General features: G+C 53.3%; 1 protein-coding gene across 5 annotated transcripts in view; it reads left to right on the top strand.

Moving 5' to 3' along the window:
* Nucleotides 1-19288, top strand: part of SCN5A (sodium voltage-gated channel alpha subunit 5) — a 103305-nt gene that overhangs the window by 29167 nt on the left and 54850 nt on the right. For 3 of the 5 annotated variants that reach the window (XM_016940745.3, XM_016940743.3, XM_063806702.1), the window contains exons 6-12: nt 6764-6855; nt 10658-10888; nt 12401-12464; nt 13817-13958; nt 14479-14676; nt 15719-15898; nt 16544-16915. In XM_016940745.3, coding sequence (XP_016796234.3) covers nt 6764-6855; nt 10658-10888; nt 12401-12464; nt 13817-13958; nt 14479-14676; nt 15719-15898; nt 16544-16915 — 1279 coding nt within the window. Of the gene's footprint in view, nt 1-6531; nt 6624-6763; nt 6856-10657; nt 10889-12400; nt 12465-13816; nt 13959-14478; nt 14677-15718; nt 15899-16543; nt 16916-19288 lie in introns of all 5 variants that reach the window. The other 2 variants (XM_016940744.3, XM_016940742.3) reach the window with 1 other exon arrangement.

Genomic DNA, 19288 nt, shown 5'->3' with positions numbered 1-19288 from the left:
AGATTCTGGTTTAGTATCCTCTGCCCTTTTCACCAAGAGAAACCAATATTTCAACCCCTGGCCCACTGCGAATGGTGACCTGGATTCCAAGATGACTAAGAATGAAATTGCAGCCAAGAGAAGGAGCCTGGAGAAGTGACTAAGCATCCCCAGGAACTCACACCAGTCGCACCAGCACATCAGCTTGCTCCATCCAGAGACTCAATGTTTGGCACATTTTAAAGCACCCGGCCACTGACACAATACAGTGGATCCTCACACCAGCCAGAGAAGTAGGCTACCTGGGGATGGCTTAGCCCATTTTATGGGTGAGAAAACTGATGCCAAGGACACACAGGGAGCCTGCCAGAAAGTGAACGTGACCCCAGGCCTGCTGCAGCCCAGGCTGAGGCCCCGCCTCTTTGCCTACAGGAGAAATCCTTGCTGAGGGGTCAGCGTTGAGGCTGCACTCCACCCTGGAAGTATCAGTGAACAGATGCTGGGTTCTGATGGGACATCTGCAGAAGTCGTGATCAGAGGCTCAACCATCAAAGGCGTTTTGAAGGCTGAGTGCGGTGGCTCACACCTGTAATTCCAACACTTTGGGAGGCCAAGGTGAGCAGATTGCTTGAGCTCAAGAGTTCAAGACTAGCCTGGGCAACATAGCAAGACCCCATGTTTATGAAAAACACAAGAATTAGCTGGGTGTGGTGGCACACACCTGCAGTCTCAGCTACTTGGGAGGATCACTTGAACCCATGAAGTCAAGGCTGCAGTGAGCTGTGATCACATCACTGCACTCCAGCCTGGGCAACAGAGCAAGACTGCCTCAAAAAAAAGAAAAAAGAAAAAGGCCTTTCTGAAGCAGAGGACCTAGTGTGTGCAGGGCTGAGCACTGCATCTCAGCAAGGAGCAGAGCTGGTGAGGCTCATACCCCCTGCCCTTGCAAACCCTCAGTTTCCCGACATGTGAAAGGATAGTGTTGTGTGCTGTGGTATCAGAAGCTCAATTCAGCTCTCACTTTCTAGGATGCTTGGAATCCCTAAATCTACCTATTGAAGACAGGCTTTAACCCCAGACATGAGCAGCCCTGAGCTCAGCCATGCTGTCAGGGAGAGAGGACAAAGAGGGAAACTATACCCTGGTGAATGGGGTATAGACGGAGAACCTGGTAGTGGGAAAATGCATCAGAATCTCTGTTTCTAGGTACACTATTTGTAAGCCAACTCTAGCCCTCCATTTTACAAGTGGGAAAACTGGCTCTGAGAGACAATACCACTTACTTGCCCCAAACCCAGTATGGATTTAGGCCTGGGTGGAGTTGAGCGAGCAAGGAAAGAGTGGTGGGAGATGAAGTTGCAGAGTAGTGGGGTGGAAGACAGATCGTGGTAAAAGCCAGGTGTGATGGGAGTCACCGGGGTGTAAGAACAGGCAGAGCTGTGACCCGCTTTACATTCTGTAGAGACTCCCCTGGCTATGGTGTGGACCACAGACTGGAGAAGGTAGAGACAGACGGAGTAGTTAGGAGGCTATATCTTGGCAGCCAGGAGACAGAAGATAGTGACTGGAACCAAGGACCAAGTGGAGAAGGGGAGCACCTGGTCAGATTCTGGACATACTTTGCAGGTAGGGCTGACAGGAGGCCCCCCAAGGTGGTTTTTGGTTTGAGCAGCTGCTAGGTGGACGGTGTTCCCATTGGTTGAAATGGAAAATTGGAGAGAGCGACACTGGCTGAAGTAGGAAGAAAATCAAAAGTCCAGTTTGAGATGTATGACATTTGAAAGCACCCAGGGTGAGTGAGATATTGAGTAGGCAACTGGATATTCCAGTCTAGGGTTCAAGAAAGAGCTCCAAGGTGGAAGTATAAATTTAGAAGCTATGGGGGTACAGATGGTATTTAAAGCCAGGAGACCAGATGAGATCACCTAGGCATGAGTGTAGCCTGTAGCCTGAATGTACTGTGGGATGCCCCAACATCTCATCTGGAGGCCAAGAGAGAAGGCTGGAGGGCAGAGGCAAATCAGGAGAGAGCAGTGTCTGGGAAGGAATGTGATTCCACTGGAAACCCGCCACCGGGAGGTTGGGGAAGGTGACGACTAAGAATGGACTATTGGATTTGACAGAGGGGGAAGGTCACTGGTGCCCTTGACAAGAGAGGTTCCAGTGGAGGAAAAGGACATGCACTTGGTTAAGGAGGGTTCAAGAGAGAGTGGGAAGAGAGGAGGTGTGGCAAGTACAGACATCTATTTTGCGGGGCTTGCTATAAAATGGGACTGAAAATGGTGTAGTGGTCAGTGCGGAATGTGGGTCAATCAAGGGAGGGCTTTTAAAGAAGGGGGGTATCTTTGCAGGCTGGTGAAAATGATCCAGTAGAGAGAGAATGCTAGATGATGTAGATGAGCAAGGGGATTGCAGGAGCAAAGCCTGTGAGCTGGCCCAAGAGGGTGGGAATGCAGTGCCAAGGGGGAGCATCGACCTGAAGAGTGGGGAAGGCTGAATTTCAGGTGGAGATGGAGGTAGATTGATAAGAGTTGATGATGAAAGGAAAGGAATTTCTCTTCTGATTGCTTCTATTTTCTCAGTGAAATAAGAAGCTTGATCATCAGCTGAGAACAGAGTGGGGAGGCACATCTGAGGTTTCAGAGAGAGGGAGAACTTTTCATGTCAGAGCCGAGGAGGTTGCACTGACTTGGGAATGGAGTAGGGTTGCCAGGCTGGGCCCTGGGGGTGCCCTGTGGGTGGGAAGCAGTAATCCACAGCAGTGTCCTGAGGCTGGGTGTCACAGGAAGGAAGGTGGCTTCGGGCAGGAGAGGATACACCGTCTGCCTGAGCCTTTCCTAGCTCCCCAACCTGGAGCCTGGGCAAGACAGTATCACCACAGAGGCAGCCCCAGATCCCAGGAAAAGTCATTGCCCTGGGCCAAGCTTTGGCTCAGGCTGTGTCTCTGGGAGATGCTCTGAGCGACCTCAGACCCTTAACAAGTCCTCCTGCCCTGTCTCCTGGGAGAATCCTGGTTTCATTCCCAAACCGCTTCTTTCACTGGGAGTCACAAAGCAGGTGTGCCTTCCTCACCGAAACCTGCTTGCCTTTGCTGTGTGCCAGGGCCGAGGCTGACAAGACAGAACTCAGCCTCAGAAGCTCAGACACTCTCCACGTTTCCAAGCATCTCACAGAAATGGCACATCCACTTCCCGTAGGGCTGTGTGACCCATTGGCACATCAGCTGTGGGCCCTTGGCTGGCCTGGCCTGGCAGCTTTGATTGACAGGGATTCTGGCTTTGAAATGCATTCTCTTAGAGATGCAATGGTTCAGTAACAAGGGACTCTAGGATGATCAAAGGAGATTTGAGTGAAGGGAAACATTCCATTCAGTGGAATCCTCCATCTGACCTCCATTACACAGATGGAGAAAGTGAGTCTCACAGAGAACCTAGCACTTGCCCAAAGTTATAGACTGAATCAGAAGCAATGCTGAGACTAAAACCAAGTCTCCCAACTCCTAACCATGGGATGGATGGGAGAGGCACCCCAAGTCTGATGTTTCTGCTGGGGTGATCCTCCACCCCACTGATTTAGAGGCTGTGGGAGGGTCTGGGGCAGGGTGCTGGGAAGCCTGCCAGGCTCAGCTTGCAGCCCTCCAGCCAGAGCTCTTCCTGTGGCCCCACTCACAGAAGGGCATTACCTGCTAGTTAGCATAGCCTCCCACCTTCTGGGGTTGTTATGGAAACCAAACCTGGAGGGGAAGGGAGGAAGGGCAGAGAGGAGGGTGGCAATTCCTGCAGTCACTAATGGCGTGGGCTTCACCATCTCAAGATAAGGGAGGGGCAGGAAGAAGGCTTCCCTGCACTGGGGCTGGTGATGGGATAGGATTCTCACCCACCACCCTTTGCTCTTTCTGCCCCTGTCTGCTGTCCAGCTGTCTGCCTCTGGCCAGCAGCTTAGCCATCACTGAAGGAGCAGACTGGCCTGGAGGAGGGTTTTGCCAGCCTGAGAGGGGCAAAGCTCTGACCCCTCACGTGACCCCACACTTGCCACCTCTGCAACTGGCCCTGTGTCATACCAAGCATTCCTCCAGCCCTGCCACACTCAGAGGACCCAAAAGAGGCCTCAGTGGGGATCTGGGTAGAATAAAAGAGGCAGTAGCCCACCAAGTCACCAACATGGTCCCAGACATTCCACACCCTTACCCTGTAAGTCCTCTTTTAAGACTTCCTCTAACTCATGATTGCTCTCCCAGACAGACACACGGCCACCAGCTGCACTCCTATTTCCAGCCACTCAGCTGGCTTTGCAAGCCTGCCAGGAGCACAGATATGGTCCTCCCTTATTCTGTCACTAAGCTGTCCTTGTCACCTTGGGACACCAGCTGCCTAGAAGGCAGACAATGAATGGAGGCCAAGCACTGTCTGTGCTGGGGACACTGTGCTGGGGGCAGGTTCCACCCTGGGACAAGCAAAGACAGGCAGAATATAAGCTAGAGATAGGCAGAGTTTTCAATGGAGACACCAGGGGACAGACTGGGTCTGTAAGGGACAGGAGGGAAGCAAGGACTGTTGAAGCAAGGACGGTTGGTTCCCTCTCTAACCTGCACAGTATTCCACTCACTCCCTGTAACTAGAAGAGACAGCCTTGAAACCAGTATCCTAGGCCAGGGGAGCTGCTGTCCTTAGCCACACCCGGTAGAACAGCAGCCAGAAAAGGGGCCCAGAGCCTCCAGCAGGCCAAAGCCATGTTTCCATGGGATGGCAAGGTCAGCAATATCCCAGGCTCAGCCAGAAAGTCCTGTGGCAGCACCATGTCTGGAGAGAGACCGAGAGAAGAATGTTGGACAGAGCCCTGAGAGTCTGAGCCGTCGTGGAGAATGGAATAGCTCTCAGAAGTTGAGAGGGAACTTGGATCAAATTAACAGGTGTATATGAGCCAGAACAAGCACAGTGACCTCTGCTCCCCAGCAGATGATGGGACTGCATCTGACTGCCACGCTGGAGAAAGATGTACATGCTGAAGTGAATACAGGAGACGAAATGGAAGCCACACCACAGAAAGGGTCTGGTGTCATCAGAGGAAAGCAAGCTCTGGCAGTGTGTCTGCTGACGTCCCATCTGTGTAGGGCTTTGTGAGTAAGGAGAGATCAGCATGGTGCATAGGGCCATGTGAAGATGGAGGGGCTCCTCCAGTGGACATAGAGAAAGCTGGTGTCAGCCCAGTGTCAATTAGAGCCAGACCTGTGGACCCCAGGGCATTAAGCCCCTTGACTCAGCTGGCCAAGTTCTTTCCTGTAGATATTCAAAGCCTGAAGGGGAATTGGGAAGCTGGGAGCAGACTGGAAGGGCCTGGAGGTCCAGACCGCCCAGCAGAGTGAGTCTGGCAACAGTGCCAGCCCACCCTTGCACTCACCCAGAGCCACAGGGCTGACGTCCTCTGTCTGACATCACTCAGACACCTGCGTCAGACGCACTTGCTTAAACATCAGACATCCCAAGTCCAATGTCCTTTGTTAAATACCAGACACCTTAGGTTAAATGTCACACACCCTGGATGCAAAGCCTTTGATTAAATGTCACAAGTCACTTGCCACTGTCCTGATGGCCTTGGTCACACACTGTCTGTGGTCCTCGTGGTCATGTGGCCCATATACTGCATGTCCTCATGCTCTGCTTGGTCCCTGCCCCCGAGAGACCACCTTCTTACTCCTGTCCCTGTGGAGGCCACAGATGGGCAACTGTCCAAGTTCCAGGAGGGGGCCCACAGCCACTTGCCCTGCTGATCCTCACTCGGACCCAAGCAGGACAGACCCCAGGAAGGGCATCTCGCTTCTGGAGGCCACTCCTCCGGTGGAGACCCAGGGCCATCCCTGGAAGATACCAAGGGTCTGGGGGTGGGACTGGTGGACTTGGGAAGGCGCTCCACTGCCTTGGAGCCCCTCATCCTGCCCTTTTCTCTTCTTGTGTTGTTCCTTGCCTGTGAGTAGTTGGAAGAACAGATATTCAGGCAACCTCTCTTCCCATCTTCCAGTGCTTCTGTCTTGGGAACTCTGTTTTTTCCAATGAGTATTCAGGCCACTTCCACCTCGTGACTTCAAGGACTTCTGAGCCAGGCACAAGCTGATCAACAGATCACAGAAGATGTGAACCAAAACTAGGACCAGAAATGCACTTGCTTCCTGTATCACCTGACCTGAGCCTCCTGGAAAACAGGCTTCCCTCTTCACTCTGATGTGTCCCCAGCCCCAGACCCCACATGTGGTTTCATGTCATGGGTCCCAGTGGTGTGGCGAGAGTGGCAGAGTGGTTGCCTTCTAGCACCAGTTATCCTTAGCACCATCACCAAGAGAGCCACCGGGAAGCTTGCTGTGTGGACATCCTTACGGCACTCAAGCCGAAGTCCTATGTTAGGAGGGTTGAAATCCAGAAGAAAACCTGAGGGAGGCCCTGGGCTATCCACAGCACTGCCCCCACCCCCGTGGGAGGGGGCCAAGGGAGAGGGCTGGTCGGGGAGGGCAGGCGGCGGTTCTGCTTTGTAATTCCCAATAACTGTGGTTTGATTCTGCAGGTATGTATCAGAAAATATAAAACTAGGCAATTTGTCGGCTCTTCGAACTTTCAGAGTCCTGAGAGCTCTAAAAACTATTTCAGTTATCCCAGGTAAGATGCCCAGGTTTGCCTCTCAGATCTCAGCTACAAGTGACTCTCTCTCTGTCTTCCCCACCCCCTTTCCTCCTCTGACTGTGTGTCTCCTATTGGTGTGTTGTCATTGTCTCGTGTGTGAATTTCCCTTGTTACAGATACACAACTGAATTTGTGGACCTGGGCAATGTCTCAGCCTTACGCACCTTCCGAGTCCTCCGGGCCCTGAAAACTATATCAGTCATTTCAGGTGAAAATCAGGTTAAACACCAAGGCTAGAGGGATACGCCTGGGCCTTTCCAGCCACCTGGGAGCCAAGGCAACCCTCCAGAAGGCCCTTCGAATGTGCCTGTCACCAGAATACCTTTCCCAGGGCTCAGGTGCCAGGGGCTATTGGCAGTGGACATGCCTGTCCCCCTGGAGCCTCAGAATGGGCTTCAGGCTGCCCACCCCAGCAAAGCCCACTCTCATAGACACCAGGGGGCACAGAGCACCCCACGGTGGGGCCTACATTGAACCTAAATTTTTTCCAAGATAGTGGACTGCTTTTCCAAACCACACTCAGCTATTTGAATAGCTAAAAGTTTTACATGAATTGCTTCAGCCTGAAATGTCAGATTCTGATGAGGAAACCAAAAGAAGTGTGTTTGTGGGAACCCCCACACACACCCGGAATGAAAGAGGAAAACTCCAGCACGGTCTTTCATGACTGAGTGCCTCGGCCCGCCTTGTGCCCCATCTGGTGATAGAAGTAGGGCCAGAGCCCCAGCCCCATTTTGTGAAACAAAGCGTAATCTGTGGACAGGCATCATCGGGCCTTGGTGTCTAACAGCCCTCGCTGCATGGTGCGGTAGAGGTTTAGCAAACCATGCATGGTAGCCTCAGGAAGAAATTCTCCTTGACAGATGTTGGCAATTGCATCTGGGAAATCTAGGCCCAGATAACGTCTCTAGAAACCATTCCATCCATCCATCCAGGAAAACTCTGAAAAGACTTGTGATTTCTGAGCCTGGTTGTGTGATGGGCCGGTGCTGAAGCTGAGTTCCACCCAGGAGACATTCCTATCCTAAGTTTGTATTCCCTCTCCCCAGACTCAAAGCTCCTCCTGTTTGGAGGAACTTGCTGTGGAGGGGCAGTGCCCAGAGGTTCCTTCCAGAAGTCTTTTCCGAAAGCAGCCACACTTAGAACTGGGTAAGGCACCTCTTTTAAAAAGACAGCCCAGCAGGGCACAGTGGCTCACATCTGTAATCCCAGCACTTTGGGAGGCCGAGACGGGTGGATCACTTGAGGTAAGGAGTTCAAGACTAGCCTGGCCAACATGGTGAAACCCCATCTCTACTAAAAATATAAAAATTAGTTGGGCGTGGTGGTGCACGCATGTAATCCCAGCTACTTGGGAGACTGAGGCAGGAGAATCGCTTTAGCCCGGGAGGTGGAGGTTGCAGTGAGCCGAGATCACGCTGCACTCCAGCGTGGGCAACCGAGTGAGACTCTGTCTCAAAATAAATAAATAAATAAATAAATAAATAAATAAATAAATAAATAAATAAGGCAGCTGGAGATAGGTTGCATGCCATCATTCTAGGGAGGTGTGAGAGCTGACGGGAGGATCGGTTGAACCAGATGGCTACATCCACTCCTGATGTGGAACCTGGTGGCTCCCAGGCCTGCATTGAGCTATTGTCGCCCCCAAGGAGTCAGAAGCCCTGCTCTAAGCTCCAATAAGGAATCTGGACTCCCCCTGGTAGGGCTAGTTATCTTGCCAGAGCAGCCCCCAGTTATGCTATGTTCACATTGAGCTTTCTGGCCTCTAAACCCACTATAGTATGTTCATAAGGGCCGCATCTCCCCCAGAGCTCCCACAAGTGGCCCAGACCCCTGCCAAGGGCCAGTAGCAAGGAGGCAGTCTGCTCCCGCTCAGTCCCATGGAGCCACCTGCATTGAGACAGACATCATGGGCCTTGGCACACGTAGACTCAGAAACCACATGGTCTGTCCTCTAGGGCCCTGGGGAGAGCCTCACAGGCACACACCCCACCGAAGTAGACAAACACACTAACCACAGGACTTAAGGCATATTCCTGGTGTGTTTTATAAGAAAGATTTACAAAGGGAAATATTTCTCGGTCCTGGGGAAAAGGAGGAAGCCCACCAATCTCGGCCTAGCTCCATGGGACCTCTTCGCAGCTGCCAGCAACCTAGTGAGCCAGCAGGCTCTGAAAGCGGCCAATAGAAAAATGCCATGGTCGGCATTATGGAAGGCCCTCGGGAGGAGGTGTCCTCTGAGCTGAGTCTGAAATAGCCCTAGTCCTCTCTAGACTCAGTCGCTTTTCCATAAAATGAGAGTGAAATCAGAATTGGTGATTTCCAAGGGCTCTTCCACCCAGCCTGTTAATTCAGTGGCAGGAGGATTTCCCAGTTGATCTCCTGGGGCCAATCCCTTCCTGGGTCTTTTTAGAAAGAATCCTGCAGTTTCGTTGCAACCATTCTTGCCAGAAGTGAAATCTATCATCAGTATGAGAAATGTTCAAAGGGGTGAGTTACCCTTGGCCACTATCTCCACAGACCAGGTCAGGGGGTGCTTTGCTGGCCTTGAATGGGATACTTCAGGCCAAAGAGACTTTAGCCTAACAATTGAGGCAGAGACCAGTTTGGGTATTCGAGCTGCTGTCCATCAGTCTTCACTTTGTTCCCTTCGAGACATGCAGGTCTCCAGCCCAGTAAACCCACCAAAGGGTACAGGAAGCTCTGTTACAGATGAGGAGCTCTGGACCATGAAGAGCTTGTGAATCTTACCACTGCCACTACTCTGGACCCAGACCTGTGAGGTCCACCCACTGCCCAGGCAGTTGCCAACATCTGCCAGGAACGATTTCCACAAGGAAGGCTGAGTGCCTCTGAGCCCTGGGTGGGCAGCAATGTCAGTGGCACCATGGGGAGGTCATCCTCTCCCCATCTTGTGTTTGCTCATCATGGCCTCCCTGCCTGTGGGTCACAGGCCCAGCAGCAGCAGGCACAGAAGCCACAGGTGCTCCTAACACATTAACCGGCTGGACAGTGGATGGATGGAGCTTAATCTGAGATCTGGCCGCTTGGGACAGGGACATGAGGGGCAGGGCCCTGCCGCTGGCAGAGGAGCCTCCTCATTCCCCATGCTCTGCTTGCACTTGTCCTAGGACAGTCGCTAAGGGCCAGACTGGTGTCTACACATGCTTTTCTGTCATTCTGCTATGTGGTGCTGGCTTCTGCAGGGAGCTAGGCTGTGCAACTAACAGAACACAGCCTCTCAGCTATGGGGAATGGGATGGATGGGGGTGTGGGGAGGTTCTAGAGGGACAGGGCAAGTGAGAAGATGCAATGCAGGTCAGTCCTGTTCCTGAACCTTCCCTAAAGGTGGGCCTGAGCCAGCGCAGGCCCCTTAGACATCACCCACCGTGACCCCGCCAGACCGTCACCCACAGCCCCCAGCACACACCTGACCACAGCCCTCAGCCCCTACCCGACCAGACCCTGGGCCCCTAGTTTCCTCCAAACAATCCACACTCCCTGTACATCAAATAGAGCCAGCCCCAGCAGTGGGGCAGGAGGACCCCCAGCAGGAATGGCTCTATTTCTCCCCATCTCAAGATCAAGGCTGAGGCCCCTCAATTGCCTCCATCTCCTTTTCCATGGACTACATTAAAAGGGGTAGGCTTAGCACACCTTCAGACTAGCCAAAGGGGGTCATGCTCTGAGTATGTGTTGTCTCAAGAAAGCAGCACTTTCCACACCCATGCCATATATTTGGCTGGTGAAGAGCAAAGAGGAGCAGGCTCCCTCTGAAACTACAAAGCCAGCCTAGACTCCTGCCCAGGGAAATCAGGACAGAATCTCAGCTGTGAGGAAAGTGGGGCTTGGGTCTCAAAGCCCAGGAGAAGCCTCCCTTATTCTGTCCCCACCTCTGGTTGCCTACTCTGGCCCCACCCCAGCTCAACTCAGGCCCAGCCCCCCACCAGTGGAGCACAGAGCTCGGTGCCCCTGGGTGACCCCGTGCTTGTTCTTGCCTTCCCCAGGGCTGAAGACCATCGTCGGGGCCCTGATCCAGTCTGTGAAGAAGCTGGCTGATGTGATGGTCCTCACAGTCTTCTGCCTCAGCGTCTTTGCCCTCATCGGCCTGCAGCTCTTCATGGGCAACCTAAGGCACAAGTGCGTGCGCAACTTCACAGCGCTCAACGGCACCAACGGCTCTGTGGAGGCCGACGGCTTGGTCTGGGAATCCCTGGACCTTTACCTCAGTGATCCAGGTGCGAACTTGCTCTGCAGCTGGGGAAGACTTTGTGAGACCAGCAGACCGGGGTCACCTCCCACACAGGCGTCACCAGAGGGCAGGCCTCCAGGGCTGTTCAAGCCCTGCCTGATCCCCCAGAGACCCAGACAGAGGACAGACGGGTAGCAGACTTAGGGCCTGCCTTGTGACTTCCCAGGCTAGACGGGGAGGCAATGCTTGAGGAGTGGAAAGTATGGAGTTAGATAGAGGGCCAGTTGGCTGTGGCATTTGGAGATGGGACTGACCCTAGAGTGTTGCAATGGCAAGGTGACCAGCCTGCCCACAGAGTGTCAGCTTAGGAAAGGGGTGGACATGGAGCCAGCGTAGTTGATGAGGCTTCAGAGTGAAGCCCCACCTAGCTGGCATGGAGATTTCCCAGTTGACGTCAGTGTTCCTTGCCAGGATGCTCGTTCCGTATACGTGTACCCCAGAACCCTGCAAGAGGGTTGGAACAAGCCCAATGATTGTGCCAAGTTGTGTGAGCCCCTCTGTTGTTTCACTGCCCCGTGGCTCACACTTCCATTCTCCAGGCTGATGGCCAGCACCACTCTTGACTAGAGCCATTGGTCTGTTTCGGAGGTACATGCTGCTGCAAGGCCAGATTCCAGGCCACAGGACCCTGGGCCAGAATGACCCTGAGGGCCATTCTGAAGTTAGGGCCTCTTACATACACCAGCAGTCCACTTTGGAAAACGAAACATAGACACTCAATGAGTAGTTCAGCAGTGGCCTCGTAACAGTGGTTCTAAAACTTCCATGTACACCCAAGTCACCTAGAAGGCTCTGGAAAACAGACTTCTGGGCCCCACCCCTAGAGTTTCCGAGTCAGTAGGTCTGGGTGGCAGTCAGGAAGTTGCATTTCTAAGCAGTTTCCACTTGATGCTGATGATGCTGGTTCGAGGACCATGCTTTGACAACTGTCGCCTAAGACAAAGCCAGGTAATGGTGAGTGTTGGGGACTGATGACTGCCACAGAAAGGAGAGGACAAGACGGGCGGTCCTGTCTGGTGTAGCCCCATCCGGACAGACCACAGCGTTAGCATGGTGACTATTGCAGGCATCACTTCCAGCATTTTATGTGGTGGAAGTGAGTACAGAGCTGGGCAGTAGCCGGCCAAGGCCCCACAGTGACTCGGCAGCCAAGCCGTAACTGCCCAGACCCTTGCCTCCTGGCCTTGGTGGGCCCCCTGAGTGGTTTCGGGTAGGGTGCAGAAGCTTCCTGTGGGGACAGCTGAGGCCCTCCCCAGGGCTTCCCGTGTCTTCTGAGAGCATGGGGGCACTGGCAGCAGGATGTCTGCAGAGGAACAGGAGGAAGGCCAGAGGCACAGCCAGAGTTGCCTGAAGCCTGGCCAGGCAGAGGGCAGGGGCAGGGAAGGGGCAGAGAAGAAGGAAGACCGCTAGTGAGGTCTCCACCTCCCCAGAGCCCTGGATGCAAGGCGGAAGCTTTTGGGCCAGAGTGCCCCTCACCAGCATGATGTTTCTCTTACAGAAAATTACCTGCTCAAGAACGGCACCTCCGATGTGTTACTGTGTGGGAACAGCTCTGACGCTGGGTATGTGGCACCTACCACCCCGGGTCTCCTTGTCCTGCCAGGGGAGTCTCCTGGTGTTTTCTCAACTGACTGTATTTTCTATTTATGCCCTGACCCCAGGGACAGCGAGGCCTTCTTTTGTCTCCCTTACCTGCCAGGACCCTTCCCCAGCTTCCCCACCTTGCCCCCAGCACAGAGGAGACAGCTGCTGGAGAAAGGTCAGGGACAGAGCTTCAGGGAGAGCTAACGGAGCCCTGAAGGTGGGCTGGGACTGAGGGATAGCCTGGGATGCCTTCTACAGCCCCCCAACCAGCCCACCCCCAGCTCCATTCCCTTCCAGAAGCTCCCCAGAACTGCTCCCTCCAGCTCCAGTCTTCCCTCCCTTGCTGCTGATCTGTCCCTTGGAGCGAATGTGGTTTCTCCAGCAGCCTGGACTTTCCTTGAGATGCCCAGTAGCCATGTGCAGCTTCCAGGGCCCTGTGCACACCAGGGCCTGGATCACTGTGACAGTGCCATGGAGTGTTGGAGAAGGGGGTCACAGAGGGCCACCTCAAAGGAGAAGTACCAAGTTTGTTGCCTCCTTCCTGTCACCAAAGAGATTGTCTGGAGGGTCTTGGGGCATTAGCAAGACACAGAGGTCCCTTGGATGCATCCATCCACTTGCTAAGTCCCTCGTGTGTGTGTGTGAGTGTGTGTGTGTGTGTGTGTGTGTGTGTGTGTGTCATACACACATACATGCACACATGACTCCAGACCAGCATTTCCTCTTTGGAGAGAGGCTATCACCTCCAGCTCTGTGAACTGTGAATCTGCCTCACTGAACCAGTGGCTGTGTGCACAGTTGTGCAAATGAGCTCCTGACATGGCCAAGCCCCAGCCCATCCCCTCCAGAATCATTTCTCAACCCCATGGCCCTGCCTTTGCCCTGGGCTCATCCTGTTCAGCTCAGCCGAGGCTCACTGCTCTCCCCAACCCTGCTCTCCCCCATGCCCATGCTGTACTCAACTCCTCATGGGGTAGATGGGCAGAGGAAGAGACATGAGCCAGGCTTGTGTGCTTCCTCTCTGTGAGGAGAGGCAACTTGATAGTAGCTGGGGATGGTGTGACGTATGGGCAGAAGGGAGCTTGATTTAGGCCTAGCAGAGTACATATAAGAAGAGTAAAGAGGAAGATAGTGTCCCAGCGGGAGGCACAGCACGAACAAAGTCACGGAGGCAGGATCCAGCAGCGTGGCACTAGGTTTGTGAAGCTCAGCTTCACTGAGCTGTGGGGCATAAACTGGGTTGCCCAGGGAGACAAGTCCGGCCCAGCAAGGGTCTCAAGGGCAGCAGACCCCTGACGGCATGGAACAAAGTCTCTGTGTGTGGCTGCAGGACATGTCCGGAGGGCTACCGGTGCCTAAAGGCAGGTGAGAACCCTGACCACGGCTACACCAGCTTCGATTCCTTTGCCTGGGCCTTTCTTGCACTCTTCCGCCTGATGACGCAGGACTGCTGGGAGCGCCTCTATCAGCAGGTGTGTGTGTGCCCACAAGGGACAGCAAGTGTGGGCTCAGGGTCCAGGCTACACAAGTGACTAGCCAGAAGTGGCCCCAGCAGCCTCCCCACTGGTGAGAGCTTTGGAGGGGACAGGGGACAAGGACCCTTGATTCTGAGGGAGAAGGGATCAGCAGCAAAGAAACTTTCTTTTTGCTGGTGATGAAGTACCAGTCCCTTTGTATAGGATGCTCTCTGCTCTGTGAGTGGGACACTCTTTCTCCCTGTAGGATGGAATATTCTCCCTCTGTGGGCACAGCATGCCCTGAGTTGGGTGGAACATTCTGCCTCCCTCCTCGGGTGGGACACAGTCCCGCTGTGTGCAGGTCATTCTCCTCTGCAGGTCAGTACATGTCCCTCTCTATAGGTGGGACATCTCTACCCTCCTCCCTAGGCTATGGCTATTTGAACCCCTGGCACAACTAGACTAGGTGACTTGGAAATGCCATAACCCAGAAGGGGCCCCAGTGAGGGTGACCTCTGCCCCCTTGCTCCCCCAGACCCTCAGGTCCGCAGGGAAGATCTACATGATCTTCTTCATGCTTGTCATCTTCCTGGGGTCCTTCTACCTGGTGAACCTGATCCTGGCCGTGGTCGCAATGGCCTATGAGGAGCAAAACCAAGCCACCATCGCTGAGACCGAGGAGAAGGAAAAGCGCTTCCAGGAGGCCATGGAAATGCTCAAGAAAGAACACGAGGTGGGTGAGCAGTGCCACCAAGGAGCCTCTAAGCCCTCACCCGACTGTAGGTGCCTATAGGTGGAGTATATGCCAGTTAAAGCTGGTGCCTGTGGGCGTGGTACATGCTGGGTAAAGCTGGTGCCTGTGGGCATGGTGCATGCTGGGTAAAGCCGGTGCCTGTGGGCATGGTGCAGTGCCTGCTGGGTAAAGATATTTTCTGTGAATGTGGTATCGCTGAGTAAAAATTTGGAACCTGCTGGGTTAAGACGTGCCTGTTAGTGAGGAGCCTACTAGGTAAAAGTGACATCTGCTGGGTAAGGTGGGTCCTATGAGTGTGGCTTGTGCTGAGTAAACTTGTTCCCTATGGTCGTCATGTCTTCCAGGTGAAGGTGGCGCCAGCTGGGTAAAAATGGTGCCTGCTGGGTGGTAGCTCCTGGGTAAAGATGGTCCCTGTGAGCATAGTGCATGCTGGATAAGAGATGCATGTATACATGCACATAGTTTATTCTGGTCAAGGGATGCCTTCTGGTGGGGTAGTGAAGAAGGTCCAATGTCAGAGAACAGAGCTGTCTCAGAAAATAAGCACTGACAATGCTGCCCTAGCCATCCCTAGTCCCCCACATGGTGGAGCCTGGAGGCTGGCTATAGAGTGAGCTATTAGAAGCCAGAGCTATTAGAAGCATCCACTTGTTCTTCTCACTACCCCATGCCACATCTTCCAGTACACTTTTGGCCAGCTAAACCTTCTAGAAGAGCCTCTGCCTTCTGGTTCTGCCACTTCTCTGCTCATCTACACCCACCTCCCACCTGTTCCACACACTCCCGTCTTCCAAGGCTGCCCACTTTAGCCACTCCTATCTTCCTTCCTGGATCTTGATCTTTCCCAAAACATTCTGGGTCTGTCTGAGTTTATCTCCATGATGTCCTCATTTTGGGGTAGGTGTGCAAGTCCACTTACTGATAGGGAAAACCAAGTCACTGAAAGTTGCCTGGCCTGCCTGAGCCTGAGGCTGCACAAAGTCTCAATGATGGAAACATCTGTTCCTCCACTCTTTTCCAGGCCCTCACCATCAGGGGTGTGGATACCGTGTCCCGTAGCTCCTTGGAGATGTCCCCTTTGGCCCCAGTAAACAGCCATGAGAGAAGAAGCAAGAGGAGAAAACGGATGTCTTCAGGAACTGAGGAGTGTGGGGAGGACAGGCTCCCCAAGTCTGACTCAGAAGATGGTCCCAGAGCAATGGTAATCCCAGCTGTGGTTCCAGCTTTTCCAGGGTGGGTCTGGCATGAAAATCCCATCATGCTAGGCCCCTGTACAATCACAGCCCCCATGGTTGCTCATCTCTGCCCTTCCTGTTTCCCATGGCCTTCCTTAGAGTAGGGGAGCTCTGGGCAGAGGGACAGGGTAGTTTTGGGTGTTGTGATATCCCCAACCTGAGGCCAGTATCCCGGTACTAGAGCCGGGGCTGGGGGACGAGACCCCATGGTATGGGTTGGTAGGAGTTCAAGGACATGCCCATAAGAGTGAGGGGCCATTCTGAGTGCCCCAGGTCCTCCTCAGGCTGGGCCTGTCTGCAACACCAGGAGCCTTCCTGCCTCCTTCTCCCTTGCCCAGCCTGAGCTCTAACTCCAAGCCCAGTTAAGTTTCAGGCTCCCAGCTCCAGAGACATAGATTTGAGGGGAGTAGACATCCCAGAAGATACAGGATTATCTCTAACCCCACATCCCCTCTTCCAAATACCCCCAGCCCAACCCACCCAGTTCCTGTGTGGCCAAAAAAGCCCTCAATGCTCTGAGAAGTTTAGCTGAGGCCAGTGGCACAAAAGACAGGCTGGGAGCACATGAAGAGCACATGTCATGGTCGTGTCCCCTCTCCTCGTGCCCTTAGAATCATCTCAGCCTCACCCATGGCCTCAGCAGGACTTCTATGAAGCCACGTTCCAGCCGCGGGAGCATTTTCACCTTTCGCCGGCGAGACCTGGGTTCTGAAGCAGATTTTGCAGATGATGAAAACAGCACAGCGGGGGAGAGCGAGAGCCACCGCACATCACTGCTGGTGCCCTGGCCCCTGCGCCGGACCAGTGCCCAGGGACAGCCCAGTTCCGGAACCTCAGCTCCTGGCCACGCCCTCCATGGCAAAAAGAGCAGCACTGTGGACTGCAATGGGGTGGTCTCATTACTGGGGGCAGGCGACCCAGAGGCCACATCCCCAGGAAGCCACCTCCTCCGCCCTGTGATGCTAGAGCACCCGCCAGACACGGTGAGCCAGCCCCGAGATGCAGGCACCACAGTAGGTCTGGTCTCCCAAACTGATCACCAGTGCCAAGTCCAAAAATACACGTCAAATATTTGTTGAGCACCTACTGTGTGCTGGGCTCTAGGTGCATAAACTTACAAAAAAAAAACTGGGCCCTCATAGAGCATCCATGCTAATGGGGACAGACAGACAAAACTCAAAAGAAAGCCAGGTGTGATGGCTCACGCCTGTAATCCCAGCACTTTGGGAGGCCGAGGTGGGGAGATCACCTGAGGTCAGGAGTTCAAGTCCAGCCTGGCCAACATGGTGAAACCCCATCTCTACTAAAAATACAAAAATTAGCCGGGCATGGAGGCGCGTGCCTGTAATCCCAGCTACTTGGGAGGCTGAGACAGGAGAATCACTTGAACTCAGGAGGCAGAGGTTGCAGTGAGCTGAGATCACGCCATTGAATTTCAGCCTGGGCAACAGAGTGAGACTCCATCTCAAAAAAAAAAAAAAAAAAGAAAAAAGAAAAAATGTCTATATTGTGTGTAATGGTGATAAAGAGGGATGATAGTTAACTGTGTCACAACTAGTAAAGCCTTCATTACCATCATCTGGGGAAGTCTGTTCCAGGCACAAGGAACAGCAAATGTGAAGGCCCTGAGGCAGAACTCTGCCTAGCCTGTTGGAGGAGATGCCACGAGGTCAGTGTGGCTGGAACAGAGGGAGCGACGGGGAGAGAAGTTGCAGTGACTGTTACAAAGGTGATAGGAAGGGACTGGCCAGATTGTGAAAGGCCAATCAGAGCTTTGGTCACTTAGTCAGTTCTATGACAGACTGATGGCTGCCCAATCAGCCATCAGGTGTCCTTGCTGACCCCAGGCCCCCAACACAGTGACCAGAGCAGCCCACCCAGGAAAAAGCTGAACATCTGGCTCAACCCCCAAGGCCTGCAGGGCACACTCGGAAAGGAAGGTAGAACAGATGGGAGGCTTGACCAGGAAGGTGGAGGATGGCCTGAAGATGCAGGGCTCCCAGCCACGTGGCTTATTTTGTGCCACTCAGACTCTCGCTCAATCTGTGGGACTTGGTACAGGTTAATTAATCTCTTTGTGCCTCAATTTCCTCATCTGTAAAGTGAAAATTATACGCCAGCAAGTTGTGGTGAGGACTGAAAGAGTGCAACTAGGTCCAGTGTTGAGACCCATACTTGCCTGGTGTTAGAGCCATTAGTATTATCTGTTATTGGTATTAGTAAGCAGGAAGGAGTGAGGATCCTGGGGTACACTGCAGAATGCCCAGGGCCCCACACTCCTCTGGAGCACAGGGTGAAGGGAGGAAACTGGGCACCCCTGGGGGCAGACCACAGCTTTAGGTAGAGATGGGGAGGCCCTGGCCCATCTGAAGGGTGGGATGTCTAGTTTCCAGGAACACTAAACCAGGCAGGTTCAGCCCTGGAGCCTCAGCCTCATGGAATCGGGTCAGCAGCTGGGAGCGCTAATAGAATTTCCTAATCTCATTAAGGAGAAAATCATCTCATTGTACTGCACATGTCGGGAGGAATCCAAGTTGAAGCACTTCATTACCAGGAATTCTGACTTCACCCATTCTCACTTCTGTGGGGCCCATTTGTAACCTTAAAGGGATTAGCAGGCCAAGACAGGGTCATTTGCAAAGTTAAAGGAATTAGCGAACCAAGATGGAGACATCTGAAGAGTCAAAGAGATTAGCAGGCTGCAGGCCCCTGGGAATGCCTTCTGTGCTTCCACTGGGTCCCCAGTGAGACGTTTCTGCCCAGTTCTAGTCTGAAAACAAAGCACAGGGTTGGGCACACTGTGGGTGCCTAATCAACAAGGATGGGAAGGAAGGGCCAGCCCAGCAGACAGCTCACGTTCAGTTTATCCAGATTGGGAGGTAGGGGCTGAAGACTTACTTTGCCCCCTGCTTGTATGAGACTGCCTGGTTCCAAAAGTCCAGATGGAGGTGGGAGAAGCACACTGAATATCCATTCCTTTTCTCCCCCTACATGTTAAATCTCCATCCTCATTTCCTGTGGCCACCTAGCAAGTTAGGAACAGAGCTGGAACTCTAACCCAAGCCTTCCGATTGATTCCGAAGAATTGATCCATCCAACCAATATCTATCTAGTGCCAGCCTCCCATGTGGCGTGCCAGGCAGTGTTGAGACTCCAGGGTTATAGCAGTGAACAAAGAAGGCAAGATCACTGTCTCTTGGAGTTTATACCATAGTTAGGAAGACAGTAAACTGATCAATATTTTCAGGTAGCAATAAGTCATGTGATAGAAAGCTGCTAAGGGGAGGGATGAGGATGAGGGCTATTAGAATACTCAGGAAAGGCCTTCCCAAGAAGGTAACATTAAAATTGACAGG

This window comes from Pan troglodytes, chromosome 2 (assembly GCF_028858775.2).
Source record: "Pan troglodytes isolate AG18354 chromosome 2, NHGRI_mPanTro3-v2.0_pri, whole genome shotgun sequence".
In the NCBI taxonomy this organism is placed as follows: Eukaryota; Metazoa; Chordata; class Mammalia; order Primates; family Hominidae; genus Pan; species Pan troglodytes.
The sequence above is the reverse complement of the archived record's forward strand: the minus strand, read 5'-3'. Positions and strand labels throughout refer to the sequence as shown.